The following is a 23,115-nucleotide window of genomic DNA, read 5'->3' on the forward strand; positions in this document are numbered from 1 at the left end:
GGGCCAGTGGTTATATACTGTTGGAGATGGCCTCGGCACTGTGGTGGCTATGAGTGCTTCTTGTACAGGGCTGTGTGTGCTGCCCTGTGTGCGCTTCCAGCTACTGCTTGTGCTTGGCAGCGTCCCCCTCGCCCCCCCCCCCCCCCCCGCACGTGGTTGTGGCGGGAAAGATCGCAGCTCCTAGTCTTGGGGCTGTACTGAGGCACCGACTCTGCCGCTCTCTCCCCTGTCCCTCCGTTTAGCTGGCTCTGTCCTCGCGCTGTTACCGGCGCTCCGGGAGCCTCTTCCATGTGCTCCTCGTGCCTCCTCTCTCCCCGCGGCCGGCGCTGTTTTTAAGATGGCGGTGGCGGCGGTCGCGGCGGCGCGGTTCCGCTGCCGGTATTACCTTGGCCGCGGGAGCTGTGTGTGTTCCACGGGCAGCTCGGTCTCCTCTCCCCTCACTGCTGGTGATGATTTTTGGGTCCGGGAGCCCTCAGGATGGGTTCAGGATATTATTCTCGGTCGGCTTAGGCAGGAGCTGCTCCTACATGCGGCCGGTCAGCTCGGCTGCTTGGCCACGCCCCCCCCCCCCCCCCCACAGTAAACACACTTTATTAAAAAAAAATAGTTTTTGTCTTGCCATATTATACGAGAGCCAAAATGTTTTATGTTGACAGAGTTTTGTGAGGACCTGTTTTTCGTGGAATGAGCTGTAGTACCATTTTTATGTAAATATGTCTTTTTGGTAATTTTTCATTCTTTTTTTTGGATAGCGAGATGAGCAAAAACCTTGATGTTTTGTATTATGTTTTTTCCCCCTTTTTAATGCCGTTCACTGTGTTGGTTTAATACCATGATAATTTTATGGCTCAGGTTATTACTAGAGATGAGCGAACGTACTCGGTAAAGCACTACTCGTCCGAGTAATGTGCTTTATCCGAGTATCTCCCCGCTCGTCCTGAAAGATTCGGGGAGCGCCGTGGAGCGGGGAGCTGCAGGGGAGAGCGGGGAGGAACGGAGGGGAGATCTCTCTCTCCTTCTCTCCCGCCCGCTCTCCCCTGCTCCCCGCCGCAACTCACCTGTCAGCAGCGGCGCTCCCCGAATCTTTCAGGACGAGCGGGGAGGTACTCGGATAAAGCACATTACTCGGACGAGTAGTGCTTTACCGAGTACGTTCGCTCATCTCTAGTTATTACAGATGCACTAAGACTATTTTTTATTGTTTTGTTTTATATTACATAATAAAAGAAAATGCAAAGGGGAAAAAAGTGATTTTTGTGTTATTTTTATTACAAAAATATTTTATGCAAAAATACAATACACAATACAAATATATTACAGTATAAATATATATGAATCCAATCCCAAATTCTACCCACACTAACCTAAGGGGAAAAAAGTTTGGAAGAAAGCAGTTACTAATATCGTACCCAAGCATACCAATAAGCTCTTAACTGAATTCCTTTTTATCTGTGTCTATGTATAAAGGGTATTCTGAACATTTACGTGCCCGGAATCCCTGAAGATCAGCTCTTCCTCCAGCCCGTTTTTAGTGCAGCGGGACCAGATGGCATTGGTTGTCATAGCTAGAAGTACAATAGACAGCTTCATTCCCATTAAATTTAATAGAAAAAAATGTCTTCTATTACACTTCCAGTCAGGTAGCCTATTAGACCCTGCCTTTTGTACACAGTAGACCTGGAAGCCATTGTTAAATACAGCAGTTATGCTAGGAGCCCAGCTATGTGTTTCAGCCACTTAACTGTTACTGATCTCATGGGTACAGTGGCAGTACCCTTGAGTTCAGATCACTATGACTTATATATCTGTCATAGCGCAGAACTTAACCCTTGCTCATGATGAAAACACATGTCATATAGCATTAATGGGTTAAGACTTTTTTTGTGCTATGTATGAGAATTTAGAAAATGTATAGCACTGGAACAAAGTTATAGAATGTAATAGTTCACATTTTTTCAGTTATAGCTATATCTTAACTCACCATAACAATGTAAGTCACATTTTAAAATAGTTTTACAATAACAGCAAAAATATGATCTCAAACTTGACCAAAGATGATTAAAATCGTAACAATTGGTTGACCCTTTTTGAAGCCCCCGGTCTCTTTATGGTTATTTCTGGTATATGCCCAAGTTTTTGAGCAAGCATATTGTACAAAAAAGAGGTAAATGTTCTTCTTCACAACCAGTATCCTTCTAAAGTTAGTGCTATTTTATATACCGAAAGGTCTTTACTTCTAGGGTCAGACTGGTTCACTACTGCTCCATGTACTTAACCGGGAATTGGTGCAGGGCCAGTGAGGAGTTGAATCTGGCACACATACCTTGCAAAGCTTCTCTCTACCCAAAAATGATTCATTGCTTTAGAATCTATAGGCTACAGACTTCTTCACTGTGCCCTGCTCCTTTCCTTCTGGCTATTGGTTTTCAGCAGTGTTCCACCAGTATTGTAATATGAGTTGAATTCTCTATTTTCTTTCAAGAAATCTCAATTTCAACCTGTGGGTGGAACACTGCTGAAATCCAATAGCTTTCAGGAAAGCAGAAGGTCACAATGGAGAAGTCTGTAGATGTCCTCAGAAGAATAGCTTGGAAAATGTATTCAATGTAGAAGCATATCCAGCAAAAGAGTAGTAACAATCTGGCAAAGAGAGTTTGCAAGAACCTGAGACTGGAGGTAAAGAGCTAGTCACACTACTCAAGCAATGTTTGGATTTACATGTGGTCTGAAGTAGGCACAAACAGAAAACAAGATAGTTTTCATGGAAGTAACATGTCCATCTCTGTTAAGGACAAATTTGAGGGCAAAGTAGCAGCCTCCAATGGTAAGGAGTGAAAGTGTAACACATTTCTTCAAGTGTGAAAGAGACACCACTAAGGATTAAATTTAGGCTATTTGTGAAAATCCACATATGAAGAGAAACATAAGAAAAGCACATCCCATTGTAGATGTCATTGAGGTGGAAGCTACTTGCGGGGTGTCGTAGATATTTCCTATTATATCTGCAGGTGTCAGTGTGGTTCATGGCCTGGAGAAAAGACTTAGGGGAACACTCCAAGTAAAACTAAGGGATTGAAGGGGTGGTACAAGACTGTGGTTTTCTCTGAGTCTTTAAGTCTTGCACAACTGCCTCAGATAGTCCACTGGGTAAGACATAGTGTATCAATTTTTTCCAGTGTGTTCCTTTAAAAACACTGGTAAGACACAGGATTCTATGCGGTTAGATGTCAAAGATTCAAGAGTCGAATTACCAAACAATATTTCACATTAATACAGTAGTTACTTGTCACTTTGCAGATGCTCCAAAGAACGTGACTGTAAGAGTGTCACCTGGAAATTCAGTAACGGAATACACTGATATCAAACTGATCTGTAAAGGTAATGCTAATCCCAACAATGACATGGTGTACACTTGGTACTACAAAAAGGAACCTTTACAGCAAAACAGAATGGAATATACACTAGCCAATATACAAATGAGCCAAGCGGGAGAGTACTACTGCGACATACGCAATAGCATTGGATCCAACAAGTCACAGGTGGTCTACATCCACGTGTCATGTGAGTTCCTACTCTTCAGATAACTCCACAGCAGACGTTTTAAGCAAGTTGAACACCATTATCCTGGAATTTCAAGAAAGAGATTGACCTTGTCCCTTTGTTTTGCAGATAGTTTGTATACAATAGGCATGTACACAGCAGGAGCTGTTGGGTCCTTAATCGTCTTAATATTAATTGTGGTTCTGATTCTCCACTTCAGGATCTGGTAAGTTATATTATGTCTTATGGACTGCAATTTTACTGGACTTTTTCAATAAAAAGTAAAAATGTTAACATTTTCTTAAGATCATTACCTTTTAAGTTTTAGGTTGAGGACTTGTAGGAAGACAAACAATGACCGAAGTGATTCATCTTTTTTTGTTTTAAAAAAGGTATCTATCTATATATCTATCTATCCATTCATCCACCAATCCATCAATCCACCATCTAATAATAAACTTTTGCTTCACCTTCCAGACAACCAATGAGCAATCAGACCAACTAGGACAACATACTCCATCAGAAGACAGCTTTACTGAGCAAATAAATTATGCTAGTCTTCAATTTCCTGCTTCCACAAATGGAGGACAGATCCCACCCAGGTCTAATTTTATACATCTGTAAATTGCCTACAATCTCTTCATTCATTGGAAATCCAATGGCTAATGTGAAAAAGCTTGATAATACTATAATTCAGTGCATAATGAAAATAGGCTTCTGTAATTCTCATTCCTAGAGTCATCAGAGCCAAGGATCTGAGAGGCCAAGGTTTTAGCAGAACAGTATTTTCAGTGTCCATATACTTTCAATAGCTAGAGAGAACAGCAGCAGGTACAGTTGGATGGAAGGCCCTCTACTATCATACAGCTAGGTGAAGATAGATTTCTGAGACTTGTCTTCACCTAGCTGCATAGCAGAAGAGGAGTTTTGTAAAAAAAAATAAAATTACAGAATAGGCTGATAAAACCTATAGTAAAAATGCTTAGAATCACCTATTCTGTACATTAAAAGAAAGTGCAGGTACTCTTTCATTCTGGCACAGTGTAGTTTTGCATTATGGCATTCACCATGTAGAATAAATAATACAATATGTTAATAGTTCAGTTTTTTTCAGATACAGTAAATATCAATGCAAATTTTTATTGTTGAGGGTTTTTTAATTGGAAAAAGTTTTGAAAACTTAATATTTTTTTATAATTATTGAACTTTATAGGCATACAGGTGTACCATCAGGGTCACTGGGGTCGCAATGGCGACTGGGCCCCTGCGCTGAGGGGGCCCAGAGGCCGCCGTCCACCATATAAACTGCACATTCAGTGCATTAATGGCTGTTAGTATGGTTAATTACAAGGCCAGCCGTGAGACCAGTCAGAGAGGAAGCAGAGCGGAGCAAGTTGATGATGTCATCTCATTGCTCCTGCCTTCTGCTGTATGGCATCTGCGTCTCCGTGCCTTTTACTGCTCTCCTCACCTACAGAATTGGTCCAGGCCTCAGGGTATCTGTCGGTCTGTCTATCTATCTATTTATAGCTGTACTTTTGCACCCAGGCTCCTGAGCCTTTAGGTACACTCCTGATTGCAGTATATTATACTTTTAATATTACCCTACTAAACCCCGTGATGCACAGCCATTAAGGGTGAGCGGCAGCTGTTTAAAACATGCTAGGTATGAAGTTGGCTCATATCAACATGTAGCTGTAAATAGTCCTTGTCTAGAGAAGCTAATGTCCTCGAAAGTGTCTGTGAGCTGGATTTAGAGAAGAACAGAAATTAGTCCACAGAGTAGCTAAACCACAGGCAAAGTATTTGTCAATCTACCTTCATCCTGCAAGCTAAGAAGGTACAAGACTTGCTATGTAGTCCTATGAGACAGAGTTTGAATGTGAAGAGAAATGCAATATCTGTGGCAAGTTCAAATTATTACTTTACTATTGCTCTTCCAGATTAGGTGTGTAAGCGATTCTTTCAGAGAGTTGCTATCCCTATACAAAAGACACGGATGCAAACTCTGTGGACCACCTTGTGATTGATTATCGTACTCTGGCAATTTTAGGTGTTTAGCAATGTTCGTATTTGTACATGCAACACACAGCTAAGGGTGATCAGGAAGTAATTCTGTAAAGGGTAGCAGTTTAATTGTTGCAAAGACCTATAGAGGAGTTAGTCAATTGGAAATATGTGGTTGGTCTAATCGCATAAAAAATGCCTAGCAGGGTAGACTGTGGCAGAGGGTATTCTCTCGGAGACTCACAAATGGTATAGGAGGAAGCCAACAGCCATCTTGTGCATAAAAGTACCCCCAGAAAGACTAGTGGCGTTGCACACAATCCTCTAGACCTGTGTGAGAGATCACTGACTTGAAAGTTAAAGTTGTTCAAAAACAAGATCCCGCCAAGTGTGAGTGTAAACACCAAATACTGTGTGCCACTTTTGTGAATGGAACAACAGAAGGGGTTGTCCAAAGAAAACAACCCCTATTCATATGTCCTATTAGGGCATATGGTCTTCATAGAGTGGGATTCCCCACTTGGGAATCCCCTGTATGAGCTGCAATAAAAACTTCTCAGTAACATCAACTCCTGTTAAGGAAGATTTGAGCTGTCTTCTACTTGAAGATTGAAATGCCTGGCTGACTGCTTCTTGCACTGGCAAAATCAGCTGCTTACCAGGGTTGCTCTGAGTGGGACCTAGGGCGATCACCTTTCATTCTGAAAGGCGTTGTCTCTGATGTAAATTATTACAGCACCTACATAAATGGCTCAGGGGGTACATGTTCCCCCAAATATTAAGGAATTTCATCATCAGCAAGTAATATTAACTTCAATAATATTATGAATATTTTTGTTTAGGAACAAGACAAGCTGCCCGGATCCCAATGACATTTACAGTGTTGTCAAGAAGCCAAGGAGTACCGCAGAGGTAAACTGTATACTTAAAATTTGTACTAATGACTTTCAAAGGACATATTGCCCCACATTGTTAGTCTTAGGGCTCCTTCACACGGCCGTATGCGATTTTACGTTCTCTTAGCCGTCCCTTAAAATCGCATGAATGGGCGATTTCCCGCAATCAAGTCTTGAGTTAATTAGTGATTTCTCATCCATTCATGCGGCCGACGTTTTTAGCAGAAAAATACGTTGCATTCTGGAAAGCCCTCGCTCGGCATAAATCATCTGAATACCTTGAAATGCCTACATAGATGCACCTGTAAGCTTTTCATAGCATTGGATGCTGCAAAAATGTCTCTCCCTCCCTTTTTCCCCTACTCCCATAGGAATCTATGGGAGCCACCGCCATATATCGGTCAAAAGATAGTTCCAGAACTTTTTGACCGCCGTATAATCGCTGATGCATATTTACATTGCGTATGTTCCATATTTCACGGTGCAACATTTTTATGTGCCGTATGTTCGCCCATGTGAACCAATGCATTAGAAACCAATGCCTCAGATGGTTGTGTATATGGGTCGGTCGTAAAAATGCGCCATATATATGCGCTCGTGTAAATGAAGCCTTAGAGAGAAACCCCAGCAAACTGCTGAACTCATGCCTATCATTCCCTGTCCCAGACATTTTTGCAGTATTTTCCCTAAAACCAAGCCTAATATGCAAGAAGTACAGTACATATAAAATAACGGTTTGCCCAAGGAGTTGTGGCTAGAGCTATTAGAAGACATAGTTGTATTTATCATTCCAAACCATGAGCAGAATACTGTAGAGATGCAGATAGCAGTCTATGGCACAGGAGAGGCTACAAGCTGCGCCCTGTGCAGCAGTATGCAGCATGTCACAGGCAGTGTGCTCATTTCAACTTCTGCAAGAAAGGGTCATTTATGATTAATTGGCAGTAGTAAACTTGAAACATCTATAGGAAATTGGAAGCAGTTTAGTGGCAATATCAGAACACAGGGTTATGCAGATTTGGGATTCTGACCTAGTACATTCTTGGATTTCTGCTATGTCATGACCCAGACACATTGTACTTGACATACAGTATTATAATGTTTCCAGCTTATAGGATTTGGCCACTTACCTAATATAAATGAAGCCTTAGGGACCTTTCACATGGGTCGGAATTACGTCGCAGGATGCAACCAAATCCGCAGCCGCGAAATTCCATACCAACATCCACGGGTCCTGCGGAATGGCAGGCAGGATTTAAGCCATTTTCATTTTGGCATCAAAATCAAAAAAGGCCAGTCTCCACTTTGCCCCAAAACAATTGGCTTTCCCAACCTTTATTACAGCACAAAACACTATTGACCCCTCAAATAACTGCTGTTTTCCTTCCTGTTTTATTTAGTTCAATATTAATTAGACATGCAATATTTTGTGTTACCTTTCCAGTATGAAAACGTTGAATCTTCAAAGATAACTCAAGATGAATCCCAAGATGAGATCCACTACTCCACCATCGCCAACCTCAATAAGCACACAGCAGCGGAGCGGGGTCCTGAGGTGGAATATGCCATGTTAAAACATTGATGAAATGTTCTCTAAACTTCTAAATTAACAAAAGAGACAAAATGTACTTTTGTCAGTCTGATACCGTACATTTAAGGGGTTCTTATACCTACTTTAAAAATAAAACATGTTGTACAGCTCTACTATTGGTGATCTACCGATGTTGACAGTAACAGGTATGCTGAACAATATTATATTTTAAAAAGGAATGATTTTGATGAAATCAGACCTCAACTAGATTGGAGTTGGGGGAGCTGCTGCATTAGTGTCTATGGAAATTGTTACTAAACATCACAGGTGATAAGCGGTACTGCAGGTCACAGATGTAAACTGTAACAATATTTGAAAGAAACAGATACGTTCCACATCTAAAGAAATGATACAAATTCCGTTATGGATAGAATAGGACTAGTTTTATCCAATTTCCAGTATAAGCTTACAGACAAACCAGTGTAGTCAGTTTTGGAGACTTTAGTAGAGCTTCTCTCCTGCAAGCTATGGCCTCCAGTAGTCAACTTTAATGATATAACAGCCGAAGTCAGAGTGTCTTTCAATCTTACAAATTTTAGTGAATAGTGTAAAGTATCTAGACAGATGCTGAGGGCCTTGGGCCAAAACTCCACATTATGGGAGTTGGCTTTTTTTTAATTAAAGGGATTTTGTAATATTTTAATTTAGTTGGAACTTCCAGTGATATTGGGAACTAGGTGTTCCTAATCTCCGTTACCAGAGGGGAGATGACACACTGAATAATAATCTACTGATTGAAGAGAGAAATAAATATACATAGTTATATACCTGTACATAATATTTGAGAAGTGAGGGGTGAAAATAGGAAAGGCGTTGCAGAAATGTGGAAGGTTCTCCAGCTGAATCTGCATAGTGATGGGGAAATGGAGAATATCTACTACAAACAGGATTGTCAGGAATTAGCGTGGAAGGATGCAGGGCGACAGGGGGCAATTAAATGAATTCTTGGACATCTGACTGCTATCAGACTAAAGTTCAGTGTGGGGGCATTCTGAAACAACTCACAGAGATTGTCCCATTCCTGTCTCAAATGCCTAGCCAACCATTAGCTAAAAATAGGGACCAAGGCACACTAGTTTTCCAATTGTGGGGGTCCCAGATTTCCACTAATATGGCGTTTATGACATGTTTGGCTCAGAAGTCTGAAAAACTCCTTCAAACAAATCATGAAAATTGAAATGATATCATATAAGATCACCATGATGACTGAAGGGTTTCTTCACGTACAATGAGTGCCGGTTGATGGAAAGTTGTTGTAGCTCTTATAAATGGATTGTAATTCCTGTACCACTATTATCAGTTGTATATATTATATCTGTGGACATTACTGCTTGATATCTTAATATGCAATTTTTCTCTGTGTGCAATAAAGAATTTTTTAGCAGCAAATCTGTTCATGGCCTTAATAGAGTAATGTACAAAGTGATTTCTTTTAGAAAACTCATGTAATTAAGCCATAATGCTTTACAAGACCATTGCTCTCATAAAGTACTGTGCAAAAGATTTAAACAGGTTTGAAAAAATGCTGCCAAGTAAGAATGTTTTCAAAAATAGAAGTGTTAATAGTTTATTTTGGTCAGTTAACACAATCCAAAGTGAATGAAAAAATAGAAATGTAAATCAAATTACTTTTAGGTGTGCCGACTTTGTGCCTTCAAAACAGCACCAACTCTTCTAGGAACACTTGCACACAGTCTTTGAAACAACTTGGCACAGGGGCGTAACTATAGAGGATGCAGGGGATGCGGTTGCACCCGGGCCCAGAAGCCTTAGGGGGCCCATAAGACCTCTCTTCTCTATGTAGGGAGCCCAGTACTATGAATAAAGCATTATAGTTGGGGGCCCTGTTACAGGTTTTGCATTGAGGCCCAGGAGCTTCAAGTTACGCCTCTGACTTGGCAGGCAGGTTGTTCCAAACATCTTGGAGAACTAATCACGGCTCTTCTGTGGATGTAGCTCAAATCCTTCTGTCTCTTCATGTAATCCCAGACGGACTGGATGATGATGAGATCTGGGCTCTGTGGGGCCATATCATCACTTCCAGGACCCCTTGTTCTTCTATATGTTGAAGATAATTCTTAATAACATTGGCAGTATGTTTGTGGTCATTGTCTTGCTGCAGAATAAATGTGGAGCCAATCAGACGCCTCCCTGATGGTACTGCATGATGGAAAAGTATATGCTTGTATTTCTTAGTACTGAAGAATTATTAATCCTGACCAATTTCCCAACTCCATTTGCTGAAATGCTTCCCCAAACTTCCAAGGAACTGCACTATGGTTTACTGTTGGCTGCAGACACTCATTATTGTATGGCCCTCCAGCCCTTCAGGGAATAAACTACCTTCTGTTACAGCTAAATATTTCACATTTTGACTCATCAGTCCTCAGCACCTGCTGCCATTCTTCATTCACTTTGCATTTTGTTAACTGACAAAAATAAACTTTTAACAGTTCCATTTTTGAAAGCATTCATACTGCGCAGCAATTTTTCCACACCTGCTTAAAACTTTTGCACAACACTGTATCTGTATCTATATCCACCAGTAGTTAGTATTTAAAGAGGATCTATCATAGCCTCGCTTCAGTGGGATCAGCTGCACAGCTTTGCAGCAGTGGCCCCATTGACTCTGATGATGATTTTCTTTTGTTTATCTCCTCCCCTACTCTTGTAGGTTATTCTTAGATTGGGCTCCCAGCACTGTGAATGTGTCAAGAGGGCGGTGCCTTCTGTTTACTGTCAATATGTGGTGTCAAACCTGATTGGCAGTGAATGGTGGCGAACACCCACTTCACACATTTATAATGCTGGGAGCCGAATCCAAGAAAAGCCCCTACAGGGGAACATGGATGAGTACAGACAAAAGAAAAACATTGTTGTAGTCAGAGGATACGTGGCTACTAAAGTAAGAAGCTAGACCCGCTAAGATGAAGACATGGCAGGTTCACTTATCTTAGAAATCAATGCAAGAAAAAGATTCAGAAAGAGAAATATAACAAAAAAGTTTCAAGATTCATTTGAAATTTCTTAGAGAAAAGAACCTCCTTCCCTTCCTAGCTCTCTGCATCTTCAAGCGGTACCCAAGAATAGTGTGTGACCATGGCTTCTCATTGTAGTTTGCTTTGACTTTTGCTGTGGTTGTTATGGGAGGTAGGTTTCTGCTGCAGCAAGCTGCCTCCAAAGCAACAAGAGTAGCAGCCTAAGGCCTGTTCATGTTCAACAGCACATTGTGTATGCAGATTACTTTATAATAAACTTAGGTAACTCCTTATGATATTAAATGTTGTGCACAATTGGTTTAGATATGCCAGTTTAGTATTGCACTATCTATGAAAAGTAGTTTCAGAGTGCATATTCTTTTTATCTAGACCCTTCATGCACTGACTTCCTGCTGTGCTTGTGGTAGTCTTGTGCTTAAACATAGCAGCCAATTTTGATAAGCAGAGATGCAACATCCTGACTGTCTTAAGCCGCCTGCACACTGGTGGATTTGCATTGCGGAAATTCCTTTTCCCTCTACATGAGCGGAAATTAACTGTGATTTTCCGTTCGCGGAGCGAAAATTGCAGCATGTTCAATTTGTCAATGGAAGCCATCCGATCCACAGCCCTTCCGCAATGACATTGTGGAAAGGTCGTGGATTCCACGTCATCGCTAGGCGATGATGCAGGAAAATCAGAGGTTTAAAAAAACCATTTGTACTGCGCATGTCCAACGGCTTGCCATGTGGACCATCTGCAGAACAGAGAAGATAAAAGAAAGGCAAGTATGCGTGGATGCCAGCTGGGGACAGGGTTGGATTCTGCATGCGGAATCCGAACCGCCAGTGTGCAGCCGGCCTTACAGTGAGGATGAAATGCATTGAGTTTCTTTGCATCACCAATGTCTCCTAACCAACAGCCCGAAGCTTTGCTACAGAACCAGTGTTCCTCATCCTCTCCTGTTGTCTCCTGCCCACTAGCAGCCACAATGTTACTTGGACCCCTCCTTTCCAACACTAGTCTTAGGCAAGGGTTAGTGCATAGTAGCAAGGGTACATGCTCACGAAGACTCCTGCAACACTAATCCCCTCCGGTACCCTGCTACATCACACCTCTCACTCACCGGTTAGCAGAAAGTCATCTTTGCTCAAGGCATGTTTATGCTCCTTGTGCTTGCATGTAGCTTAAACTACACCATTCATTTCCCATAGACATTCCAACTAATAGGGCATCTAGGGCTGTTGTTTACTGGTGCCATATTGGTTAGAACATGGCAATTCCTTAGAGCCACTACATTACAACAGTTAAGAGCAGGACCCTGTTGTGTAACAATGCAATGATAGGGGTACTGAAACCAAATATTTGTCCTATCAAAGTAACATAAAAAGAACATTTTATTCATATATATATAAAGTACAGTTAGGCCGGTGTGACAACACAGGGCTCCTCACTTACAAATACACAGCGGGTAAAGAGCACTCATAGGTTGCAACTGACCTAACATTTTTTAAGGTCACAACCGCACGTCAACTTTAACATGAGGCCAATTGGACGACATCAAGGCAAATTAGAACCAGTGACATTTAAAGGTCTTAGAGACGCCAAAGAAATATTTTGAATCAAATGCAAAGAGCTTCCTGCCAGTTATTGCATTATGACTAAGACCAGTTATCTCATTTACTGTAACCAACAATAACTGATTGTGACATGGAAGCAAGAGATAAGTGTTACTATAAAGACTAGGCTTCACGTGTTTGTGTCTGACTCCTGTTTACCCAGTTTCCATCAAGGTAGATAATGATTACCACCACTAATGCCGTGTAATAATATATCTCTTACAGCAGTTGTCCTCATGGTCAGTTGCACTGACTAGTTTCTTGACTGATCTGACCTAGTTTTGTGTGGTTTGAATTCTGTAGAATATCCAAGAATTGAGGTTACTTTTGAACACCATTTTAAATGTTAAATGTTCTATACAAAATTAATTTACATAAACTGCTCAGTCATTTTGTACATTGCATTACTTATCTTGTGCTGGTCCTCAGTTACAGCCCTTGTTTTGGTGATTCACATTCTGGCAGCTATAATCTTACAAGGCATGGACCAACAATCTGTAATTAAAGGGGTTTTCCAGGGAAATACTATTGATGACCTATCATCAGGATAGGTAATCAATAGTTGATCCGCTGAGGTCAGTTGCTTGGGACCCGGACTGATCAGCTGAGTGAGCGCAAGCTGTCAACTTCCCCTCTGACCTCTGTGTTACTGCGGCATTGATAGCATGCGCCCGCCCAGCTGATCGGTCAGGGTCACGAGCGACGGACCCCGGCCAATCAACTATTGATGACCTATCCTGATGATAGGTCATCAATAGTATTTCACTGGAAATTCTCTTTAAGGTGACCAGATGTCCCGATTTAGGCGGGACAGTCCCGCTTTGGGACCCTGTGTCCTGCTTTCCCCAGGGTCCCCAGGTAGGACAGCGATTTGTCCCACTTTCAGGATATCTGTCCCGCTTCTGCCCTGCCTTCAGGATGCAGAGTCACCATTAAAGTGATTACCAGCCAGGGGAACAGCAGTATATGCATCTGGGATCTTTCTCATCTCCTCCCCTGATCTCTCCTCTTTGGTTCCGCAAGAGAAAAGAAGAAGGGAGGAGGCACTGCTGCGGGCACACACACTTCCGCTTGCAGCAGCGCTTTGGAGACCAGGAGGGGAGGGTAAGTATATGGGTAAGTATATGGGTTTCATGGGGTCTCTAATAGTACCGGAGATACTGTGGAGGTCACTGTTACTACTGGGGTTGATATAGGGGACACTATTAGTAATAGTGTCCCCTATATCATCCCCAGTAGTAATAATAATACAACTGAGGCCACTGTGGGGGTCACTACTACTACTGGGGCTAATATAGAGGTCAATATTACTACTGAGGCTAATATAGGAGACTATTACTACTGGGGCTGATATAGGAGACACTATTACTACTGGGGACGATATAGGGGACACTATTTATATTGAGGCCACTCTGCATATGGCAGCATATCTCAAGCCAATGTAGGGTAGGTTTACACGTGGTGGAAATGCTGCGGAATGTCCGCATCTAGAAACAGTCAAAATCCGTATCATTGGTTCGGATTTTGACTGGAATACAGCTGCGTCTCTGCAGCTGATTTCTTACTATACAACGCTCCCCCTCACCTCCTCTGAAGGCTTTACGCTGTCAGTGCTCCCTGGCTTCCGGTTCCCAGTGGCCTGGTCATGTTCGGTGTCACTGGTCATGTGATGCTGGTTAGGTGAGGCCACTACAGGCCACTCGGAACCAGAAACCAGGGAGTGCTGACTGTTACCATGCGGTGGTTGCTGGTCCTCCTGAGGCAGCGGTGTGCGGGGTCCCACAGTAGGGGCACGTCCCCCCGGCTTGTTGTCCGGCTGCCGGGGGCGCGGGTGCCTGGCTGGTGTGGGCAGCGTGGTGCTGGTGGCACCATGCGCGTGCGCACTTGTGAGTGCAGCTGCCATGCACGAGCTCCCTTTTGTTGTGTTCTGTTGGGAGTTGGCTGTCTCCCTCTCTCCGCCCCTGGGCAGAGGCTTTTGTTTAAAGGTCGGGCAAAGACTTGCAATCACTGCCAGTTATTGGTTTCCCTCAGTGTGCTAGCTAGTCTGCCTTTATTGGTCTCCTGATTCTGTCATCTTGTCTGCTACACTTTGCTATTATCCGCCAGGTTTTTCCATCTGCCTCAGTTCTGCTTAGTATTGCTCGTGTTGGTTATTTACATCTACCTTTTCTGTCAGTATTCTACCCTTTCCATCCAGGTACGCCAGTGTCCCTTTTTTCGGTCCCTAGTAAGAGTAGGGACTGCTGCCCAGTTGCCCGTCTGGGGTTAGCCAGGAGTGGAGGCAAGTAGGCAGGGACAGGGGTCGTGGGTGAGATCTAGAGCACCCAGGCTGGTGTATGAAGGGTAGTATACCATAACACTGACAGCTGCATCAGAAAGCTGCAAATTCTTACATGATTTATAAAGGTGGATACATGCAGAAAGCTATGTGATGAATTTGCCATGTAAACGTACCCTTCCTCTGTAATAAAATAAGGGGCATTCACAACTTACACACCTTACTACTCCTTACATAAGCATTATACGGTAATCTGATGTGTTAGAAACATTAAAGGAAAGCAGATAAGTTATTAGGGAGTCTGCGTGACAACAAGCATGCTGACTGTTTCCAGTAACACTGGGTGACCAAAACCATTTTTTTTGTAACATCCAGAATTGACTATAGTTTCAAGTTAAATTAGGAAAGGCTTCTCTGGAGCACAATCTGTACCTCTAAAAGGGAAAATGCTGCATATCTTATGAAAAGGAACATTCATAAGCACATGGAAGTTATAGTATTTGTTAGGTAATTTATGTAAGGAACTTGAAGCGTGAGTTTTCAAAATACCTTTAAATGCAGCCAAGGTCTTCATTAGCCGTTGTTCAGTTCAATTGTAATTTTAATGCCAGTATATTACAAGATTCATGATACGCACATATAGTCATGAGAAAAACTAAGTACACGCTCTTTGAATTCCTTGGTTTTATGAATCAGGACATAATTAAAAAAAACCACATCTGGTCCTTAGAATGTCTTAAAATTGGGTAAATACAATCTCAGAAGAACAACAACATATGACAAATAAAAGTGTGTCATTATTATTTAACAAAAGATAGATCTAAATGCAGAAGCAGCGTGTAAAAAAGTAAGTACACCCCATTAAGCAACAGCTTGTAGAACTGTCTTTAGCAGCAATGACTTGAAGTAGTTGTTTGTTCTATGACTTCATCAGTCTCTCACAGCATTTTGGATGAATTTCATCCCACTCCTCCTTAGGCCGCCTGCACACGGGTGGAAATCCCGCGGCGGGATTTCCCGCGGGATTTCTGCCGCTCAAAGCCTGCATAGGAGTGCATTACAATATGCACTCCTATGCAGACGGACGCGGTTTGGCCGCGCGAAATGTCGCGCGGCAAACAAACCGCGGCATGTCCTATTCTTGTGCGGGGCTCGCACAGATACATCACTCACCCGGCTGCCGGCTCCGGTCTGCGCATGCGCCGGCTGCCCGGCAGCCGGCACATGAAAGAGCCGGGGCCGCCGGGCGCGGGTGAGTACGCGCTCGTCTCTGCAGGCGCTCGGGTCGGGTGCTGCGGTGAGAATTCTCGCCACCGGATCCGACCCGCTCCTCTGCAGGCGGCCTTATAATGTTGCTTCAGTTTTATTGAGGTTTATAGACATTTGTTTATGCATGATTCTCTTAAGGTCCACCACAGCATTTCAATTGGGTTGAGGGCAACAGGCTTGGATAGATGGCCTTATATTTGACTTTAAAATACTTTGTATATGCAGAGGAGTTCATGGTCGACTCACTGGCTGCAAGGTGCCCAGGACCTATGACAGCAAAACAAGCCCAATTAATCATCCCTCCACCACCCTGCTTGGTAGTTGGTATGGGGTGTTTGTGCTGATATGCTGTGTTTTTGCCGAATGCATCATTATGGCCAAACGTCTCCATCTGTTTCAAAACACATTATTCCAAAAGTCCTGTGGTTTGTTCAGATGCAACTTTTCAAACTTTAGCCATGCTGCCATATTCTTTCTCCTGGCAATCCTTCTACTTTCTCAGTCTTTTTTGTACATTTATGAACTTGAACATTTCACATGCTAACTGAATCTTTTAGAGCCTGTAATGTGGCACCGGGGTTTTTTGCAATTTCTCTCAGCACTGCATAATCTGAACCTAGAGAAATTTTACTGGGACGTCCCCTCCTGGGAAGATTGTCAACTGTCTTGAATGTTTTCCACTTGTGAATAATCTTTCTCATCTTAGAATGATGGACTCCAAATTATTTGGAAATGGCCACATAACCCTTCCCAGAGTGATGGGCAGCAACAATTGCTATTCAAAAATCACTGTTGATGTTTTTCCTCCTTGGCATTGTGTTAACACATGCATGAATACTCCAGATCAGCAAACTGCCTAAACTTCTTCTTTAGGGCTCAGTCACACGGGCGTTTATTGCCGCGATTTGCACATGCGCATGCGTCCGGCGATTTTTTAAAACCATTGCTTTGCAATGGTATCGGACACATGAGCGCTTTTTATGCGCTCGTCCGATAAATTAGAGAACAGAAATCGCAGATCGCACCTATCTGCGATCTGCGATTCCTGTTCTCTTCTCTATATGCGCTCAATGGGGCCGGCGGCAGCAGCGCCGACCCCATTGAGAACATATAGAAGACAAATCATTCTTCTCTGCCACAGGTGGGACAGCTGTGGCAGAGAAGAACGATGTTCGCCCATTGAATTCAATGGACCGGCAATACAGCCGCTCCATTGAAAGCAATGGGCTGCCGGCGTGCGCAGGGTTAATTGTCGGGAAGGGGTTAAATATATAACCCCTTCCCTGCAATGCATCCTGAAAAGTGAAAAAATAAAAAAAAAGGATGTACTCACCTGCTCCCGGCAGCCTGAGATCCCCGCGGCCGTCCTGCAGTGGGTGTGAAGGGGGTGTGACTCAGGCTTGCTCCTGATTGGCTCAGCCTGAGCCAATCAGAGGCTGATCTCAGTCACACCCATTCATGAATTCATGAATGGGTGTGACTGAGACTTGCCTCTGCTTGGCTCAGCGCTGAGCCAATCTGGGGCAAGCCTGAGTCACACCCCCTTCACACCCACTGCAGGACGGCCGCGGGGATCTCCGGCTGCCAGGAGCAGGTAAGTACATACATTTTTTTTATTTTTTCACTTTTCAGGATGCATTGCAGGGAAGGGGTTATATATTTAACCCCTTCCCGACAATTCATCCCACACTCGCCCGCAGCGCTTGCATTCAATGGAGCCGGCTGTATTGCCGGCTCCATTGAATGCAATGCGCTGGACAGCTCCGGCCCGTTTCTAATGAAATGCGGCTAGGAGCAGATTTTCGGGCGATTTTTCGGCGCCGGTCACACGATTTGCGCATGCGCATCCGTCATGCGATGCGCAAATCGCGTGAAAAAACGCCCGTGTGACTAAGGCCTTATAGAGGTAGTCACACTTGCTGATGAGCAATTAACCACATTTGATTGGCAGCACCTGGCTGCTATTTACCCTCTTAATTCCTATGGAAGCAGTAAGGCTGTAGTTAATTTTTCACACACTGCTTCTGTATTTTGCCCTAGTTTTTGTCAAATAAATAATGACAATGTCTAATTTGTCATGTGTTGCTGTTCACCTGAGGTTGTATCTACCAAATTTTAAAGTCTCCTGCAGACCAGATTTTTTTTATTATGTCTTGATATAGAATTCGAAGAGAATGTGCTTAGTTGTTATCATGACTGTAGGCTTTAAAAAGGAGCATATGTTCTGTGGAAAAGTATTGTTCATTTAAAGGGAGTTTTCCACCATTGAGATTCGAGCATATTCATGGGATATGCCAAACACATGTGATAGATGGAGTTCTCCTTTCTTAAATTCCCAATTATAAGCAGAACAGAGGAGCCTGAACCCAGTTACACCAGTTAAGGCAGGCAGTAGCTGCTGCATCCAGACAAAGAGTGAATGGAGAGGTAACAATGCATGTGTTCTGCATTTCTTCAGTCAAGTATTAGGAGGGTCATGGCAACATAAGAGCAAGCTCAACATCTTCACTGTAGATCACTTAGACTAGAAAGGAGAGAGACGTTCATATGCATGGATTTTGCCCTGGAAATAGAGAACAGTGGCAGCCTGTACTGCCTGTTCAGTTTTCAGGGAGTACCAGTTTAGTCAATAGGTAGAGTCCTAGACCCCCACCTATCAGACATTTATGTCATATTCTGAAGATATGCTATAAAGGTCTAATGTGGGGAATCCCCTTTAACGCCTTAGTGACCAAGCCTGTTTGTGCCTTAAGGACCAGGCCAAATTTTGGAAATCTGACATGTGTCACTTTAACATGGAATAACACCGTAAAGGTTTTGCATATCCAAGTGATTCTGACATTGTTTTTTCGCCACATATTGTGCTTCATTTAGGTGGTAAAAATAGACTGATAGAATTTATGTTTATCTATTAAAATTGGGAACATTTTGAAAAAATCGTAATTTTTTCGCATTTTCAACTGCAATATCTTAAACATGTACAAATATATTGTACAAATTGTTGATAAGATATATATTTCCATCTGTTTACTTTTTTCTGGACGCACATTGGAAAAATTTTAGGTTTTTTTTAACCATTTAGGAGGCGTACAAATTTAACATTTTGTTTTCCTACACCAAGCCAAGATTGCAAAGGCTCATAGGTGTCAGAATGATAGATACCCTCACAAATTACCCCATTTAAAAAAAATACACCCCTTAATATATTCACTGAGAAGTGTCATGAGTATTTTGACCCCACAGTTTCTTTTCAGTTTCTTTTTGGATGCACAACGGGGCCCAAACCGAACAGACCATCAAACTTTAACTTTGTGTTTTAACTTTTACGTGACTGCCATTATTAATTGGATAATGGCAATCATGTGACTGAAAACCACTCACCGCGGCCCTCGGTTACTGCTCCAAGCTCCTGGCTACCTTTAGTAACTATGAGCAAGCAGATTTTAAATTTCCTGGGCCCTCCACAGCCTCTGCGTCCACCATTTTGGCGTAGGGCGCATGCAACAACACCGGGGAAAGGTCCACAGATAAGGATCAAGGGATGCAGGCCTTAGGTAAGAAATTTCACCTCCCCTTACAGTTCAGATCTGTGACAGGAGGTGAAACTTTAGCTTTTTTTACTTTTACTTGATCGCCATTATCCATAGGATAACAGCAATCACATGACCAATAACCACATACTGCGGTCCCCATGAGATCTCCAGGCTCTTGGCTACATTTAGTAGCTAGGTGCGGGGAGATTTTAAATTACCCCGGCAATCTGCAGCTTTTGCACATGCGTCGGCCATTTGGCAACGGGCACGTGCCCAAAAGCTGGGGTAAGGTCCGCGGATAAATCTGGGGACCTTAAGTACCTAATTTCATCTTCCCTCAGGGATATGATCCATGAGGGGAGATGAAACAAACTTTTTCTTTTTTTTTACACTTTTTTAAACTTTTAAAAAAACTTTTATATGATCGCTGTTATCTACTTGATAACAGCGATCATGTGACCGGAAACTGCATACAGTGTCTCCCGGTGACAGCTCCCTGGTCTCGGCTACTCATACTAGCTTGGAGCAGGGAGTTTTTAAATTTCCCGGGCCTCCTGGCCCTCTGTGCATGTGTGTGATGTAGTGACGTCTAGCGTGCATGTGCTGACGCAGTCGTCAGGTCCTGTATGACCAGAACACCGAGGACATCGTGGAGGACGGGGGTGAGTATTCTCAGCTCCTCTTAGGGATCTGTTCTGTAAGGGGAGCTGAAACTTTAACTTTTTTTAACTTTCTATTGACTTTAATGCGATCGTCGGTATCCGGTGGATCGCATGACCAAGGGGAAGCTGCCACATGCAGAGCCTGCAGGATTTTAATCCCCAGAGGAAGCATGTTTTTACGTCCTCAGGGATTAAACACCAACAAAGCAGGACGTAAAAAGGTAATGGGGTGGCCACTAAGGGGTTAATGATACCTGCACCTCTTCATCGCATCCTAGAATTCCAATACTTCCAAAAGTTTCAAAAGCCATATCAGGACATTCTCATTTGCAGTAATTGTAACAACTTTCAATAATGTTATCTCTTACCTCGAGGACTTATGTGTTAACTCAGCTTGGATTTCTTCTGTTGAATATCTGGAGCTTTACATGTAATGGTTATAAATGATGTTCTCCTAGCAACAGTCCCTAAGTGTCACTAATACCAATCATACGCCTGTGATTTTGTACCAGTTAAGGCTATCTCCATCCTGCCTCGATGATTTTTCTTCTTCTTTTCGAGAGCATAAAACTCTTGGCTTATTTCATTGGCAATATTTCAATGCTTGATTTAAAGTCACGTTATATAATCAGTTATGAGTTTATGGCTTTATGGGATGTTAGTTAAGGTAGGCTTGTTCCCGGAGCTCGCTGAACAAAATGTTAGTGGAGATCAGCAATCTTTCTGGACCATTTCCCATCCATTTACAAGGCAAAAATAAGAGATTGATTGGCTGGGATCCAGGTAATACTTCATTCAAAGCTGCCTGTGGTATTTACAAGATTTGCTCTGTGGAGGACAAGACAGTCATCTTCAGATGTCACTTGTGGCAAGACACAGGTTTATCTTCTTCAAAGCAATGAACCATTTTTCTGAATATGGAACATTGATTCATCTTTGTGTGTTTATATATCTGTTGTTGGATACAGAAGATCATTTGTTTACCAGCAATTACCATCCAATCCTGATAATCAAGTTGTCTTCACGTTTTTGACCCACCAGTTGAGTCAAGAGCCAGCGTTGTCTTCAAAATGGTTGAAACTCTCTACTGAGTTTGGACTTCTGGACCATATCTGTGCATTCATACACTGTCTTTAACACTCAAGGACAGCAAAAATGTTTTCATTCACATTCCTGACAACCTATGGATGCCTCTAAGATGTTCCTGAGAAATCTATCACTGGCGATTTATGTGATGACCATGTTTCTAGGCTTGCCATCCAACCTACTAGTTTTTTACATTTTCTTCAAGCAAGCCCGAAGTAAGTTGACCCCAAATCTTATCTATATGATTAACCTATGTGTCTCTGACCTTCTGTTCATCATGTTCTTACCAGTAAAAATAATGGAGACTTTTCTTCATAGCTGGACACTTCCCGAATTTCTGTGTCCTCTGTTTAACTTCATACACTTCAGCACCATATATGCAAGTGTTTGCTTCCTTAGTGCTGTGAGTGTTGGACGATACTTGAGTGTTGCTTTTCCTATCAAGTACAAAATTTACAAGAAGCCCATATACTCTTTCGCCATTTGTATATTTCTCTGGACAATTGTATTTATCCATGTGGCTTTTGTGTTTGTCTTGGAGACTTCTCAAAATCGCATTCTTGAAACATTCCTTATTAACATTGATGGCAAGATGGTTTGCTATGATAATTTTACAGAAACACAGTTGGAATTGATAATACCAGCAAGACTGGAACTTTCCATTGTCTTATTCTTCTTTCCTTTGTCGATCACTATTTTTTGCTACATGCGTTGTATCCAGATCCTAAAGAGATCTTGCATGCATGTCAAGCATAAGAAGAGAGCCATACGAGTTGCAGTTACCACTTTGACAGTCTTCATTGTCTGTTTTGCTCCTTACAATATCTCTCACATTGTTGGGTTTGTAGAAAAGACTAATGTGTCATGGCGATCAGCAGCTCTCCTGCCAAGCACATGCAATGCCTTTCTGGATCCTCTCATCTTCTACTTTATGTCTTCTTCCGCGGATCAGGGCTTTTACCAAGCCTGGAAGTCATTGCAGCAAAAATACAGCATATCCAAAAGGAAAGTCTCCTCGGTGTTCTCGAAGGAGCATCCAGACCAGTCAAAAACAAGGACTATAAAAACAATATCAGAAACAGTATAAGTACAAGTAACTACAAGGGATGTTTAAACAAAAGAAACATGAAAAACAATGTTCTATGGATGACATTTCCCCCCTCTACAGTGTCAAACAGGATGGAATCAACCTTAAATGTATATATTTTTACACAAATCTTTTTGATTGGGGGGAGATATTTGCGGTTGAACCAGTGAACTGAATGTATCTGTGATACCACACATACAATACAAATAGGATCACCTTTATGAGCGAAACGTTTAAGCAAGCCTCAGGTACTATTCTCACCCATACATACATTTTTAAATAAAATGTAACTAACGTTAAATTCAGTATGTAACATAACTGATTGTGCAAAAATCTGTACTTAACTAATGTGAATTTATATTTGCGAATCAAAAAGAAAATTATAATTCAAATTTTACTTTATTTCCGCCAATGTAATTTGTGCTATTTTTGATCCACATTTACTTACATATTTTAAAAAAACTATCCATATACTTCCATATTTTATAATGTATCAGAATTAAATCACAGTAAAAAACTTCTCTGATGTCAAATCTCTACAAGGTGATCTACATTTATTATGACTACTA

The 23,115-nt window shown here is 42.2% G+C and overlaps 2 protein-coding genes across 2 annotated transcripts in view; both read left to right on the top strand.

The window, feature by feature from the left end:
* The window catches only part of LOC136631357 (B-cell receptor CD22-like), a 35,060-nt gene extending 25,712 nt beyond the window's left edge, over window positions 1-9,348 (top strand). Inside the window, exons 8-13 of the mRNA XM_066605624.1 lie at window positions 3,298-3,561; window positions 3,670-3,766; window positions 3,863-3,932; window positions 4,018-4,142; window positions 6,390-6,459; window positions 7,888-9,348. Coding sequence (XP_066461721.1) covers window positions 3,298-3,561; window positions 3,670-3,766; window positions 3,863-3,932; window positions 4,018-4,142; window positions 6,390-6,459; window positions 7,888-8,025 — 764 coding nt within the window. The 3' untranslated portion in view covers window positions 8,026-9,348. The remainder of the gene's footprint in view (window positions 1-3,297; window positions 3,562-3,669; window positions 3,767-3,862; window positions 3,933-4,017; window positions 4,143-6,389; window positions 6,460-7,887) is intronic.
* Window positions 9,349-21,571: 12,223 nt separating this feature from the next.
* On the top strand, window positions 21,572-22,546 carry LOC136633607 (free fatty acid receptor 2-like). The gene has a single exon (XM_066609366.1). The coding sequence runs from the start codon at window positions 21,572-21,574 to the stop codon at window positions 22,544-22,546; it is 975 nt and encodes a 324-aa protein (XP_066465463.1).
* The last annotated feature ends 569 nt before the right edge of the window (window positions 22,547-23,115 follow it).

The sequence above is a fragment of the Eleutherodactylus coqui genome, chromosome 6 (assembly GCF_035609145.1).
Source record: "Eleutherodactylus coqui strain aEleCoq1 chromosome 6, aEleCoq1.hap1, whole genome shotgun sequence".
Classification (NCBI taxonomy): Eukaryota; Metazoa; Chordata; class Amphibia; order Anura; family Eleutherodactylidae; genus Eleutherodactylus; species Eleutherodactylus coqui.

What these genes read in the sequence shown, in the direction of transcription:
- LOC136633607 (XM_066609366.1), top strand. Translation starts at nt 21,572, where the DNA reads ATGTTCCTGAGAAATCTATCACTGGCGATTTATGTGATGACCATGTTT.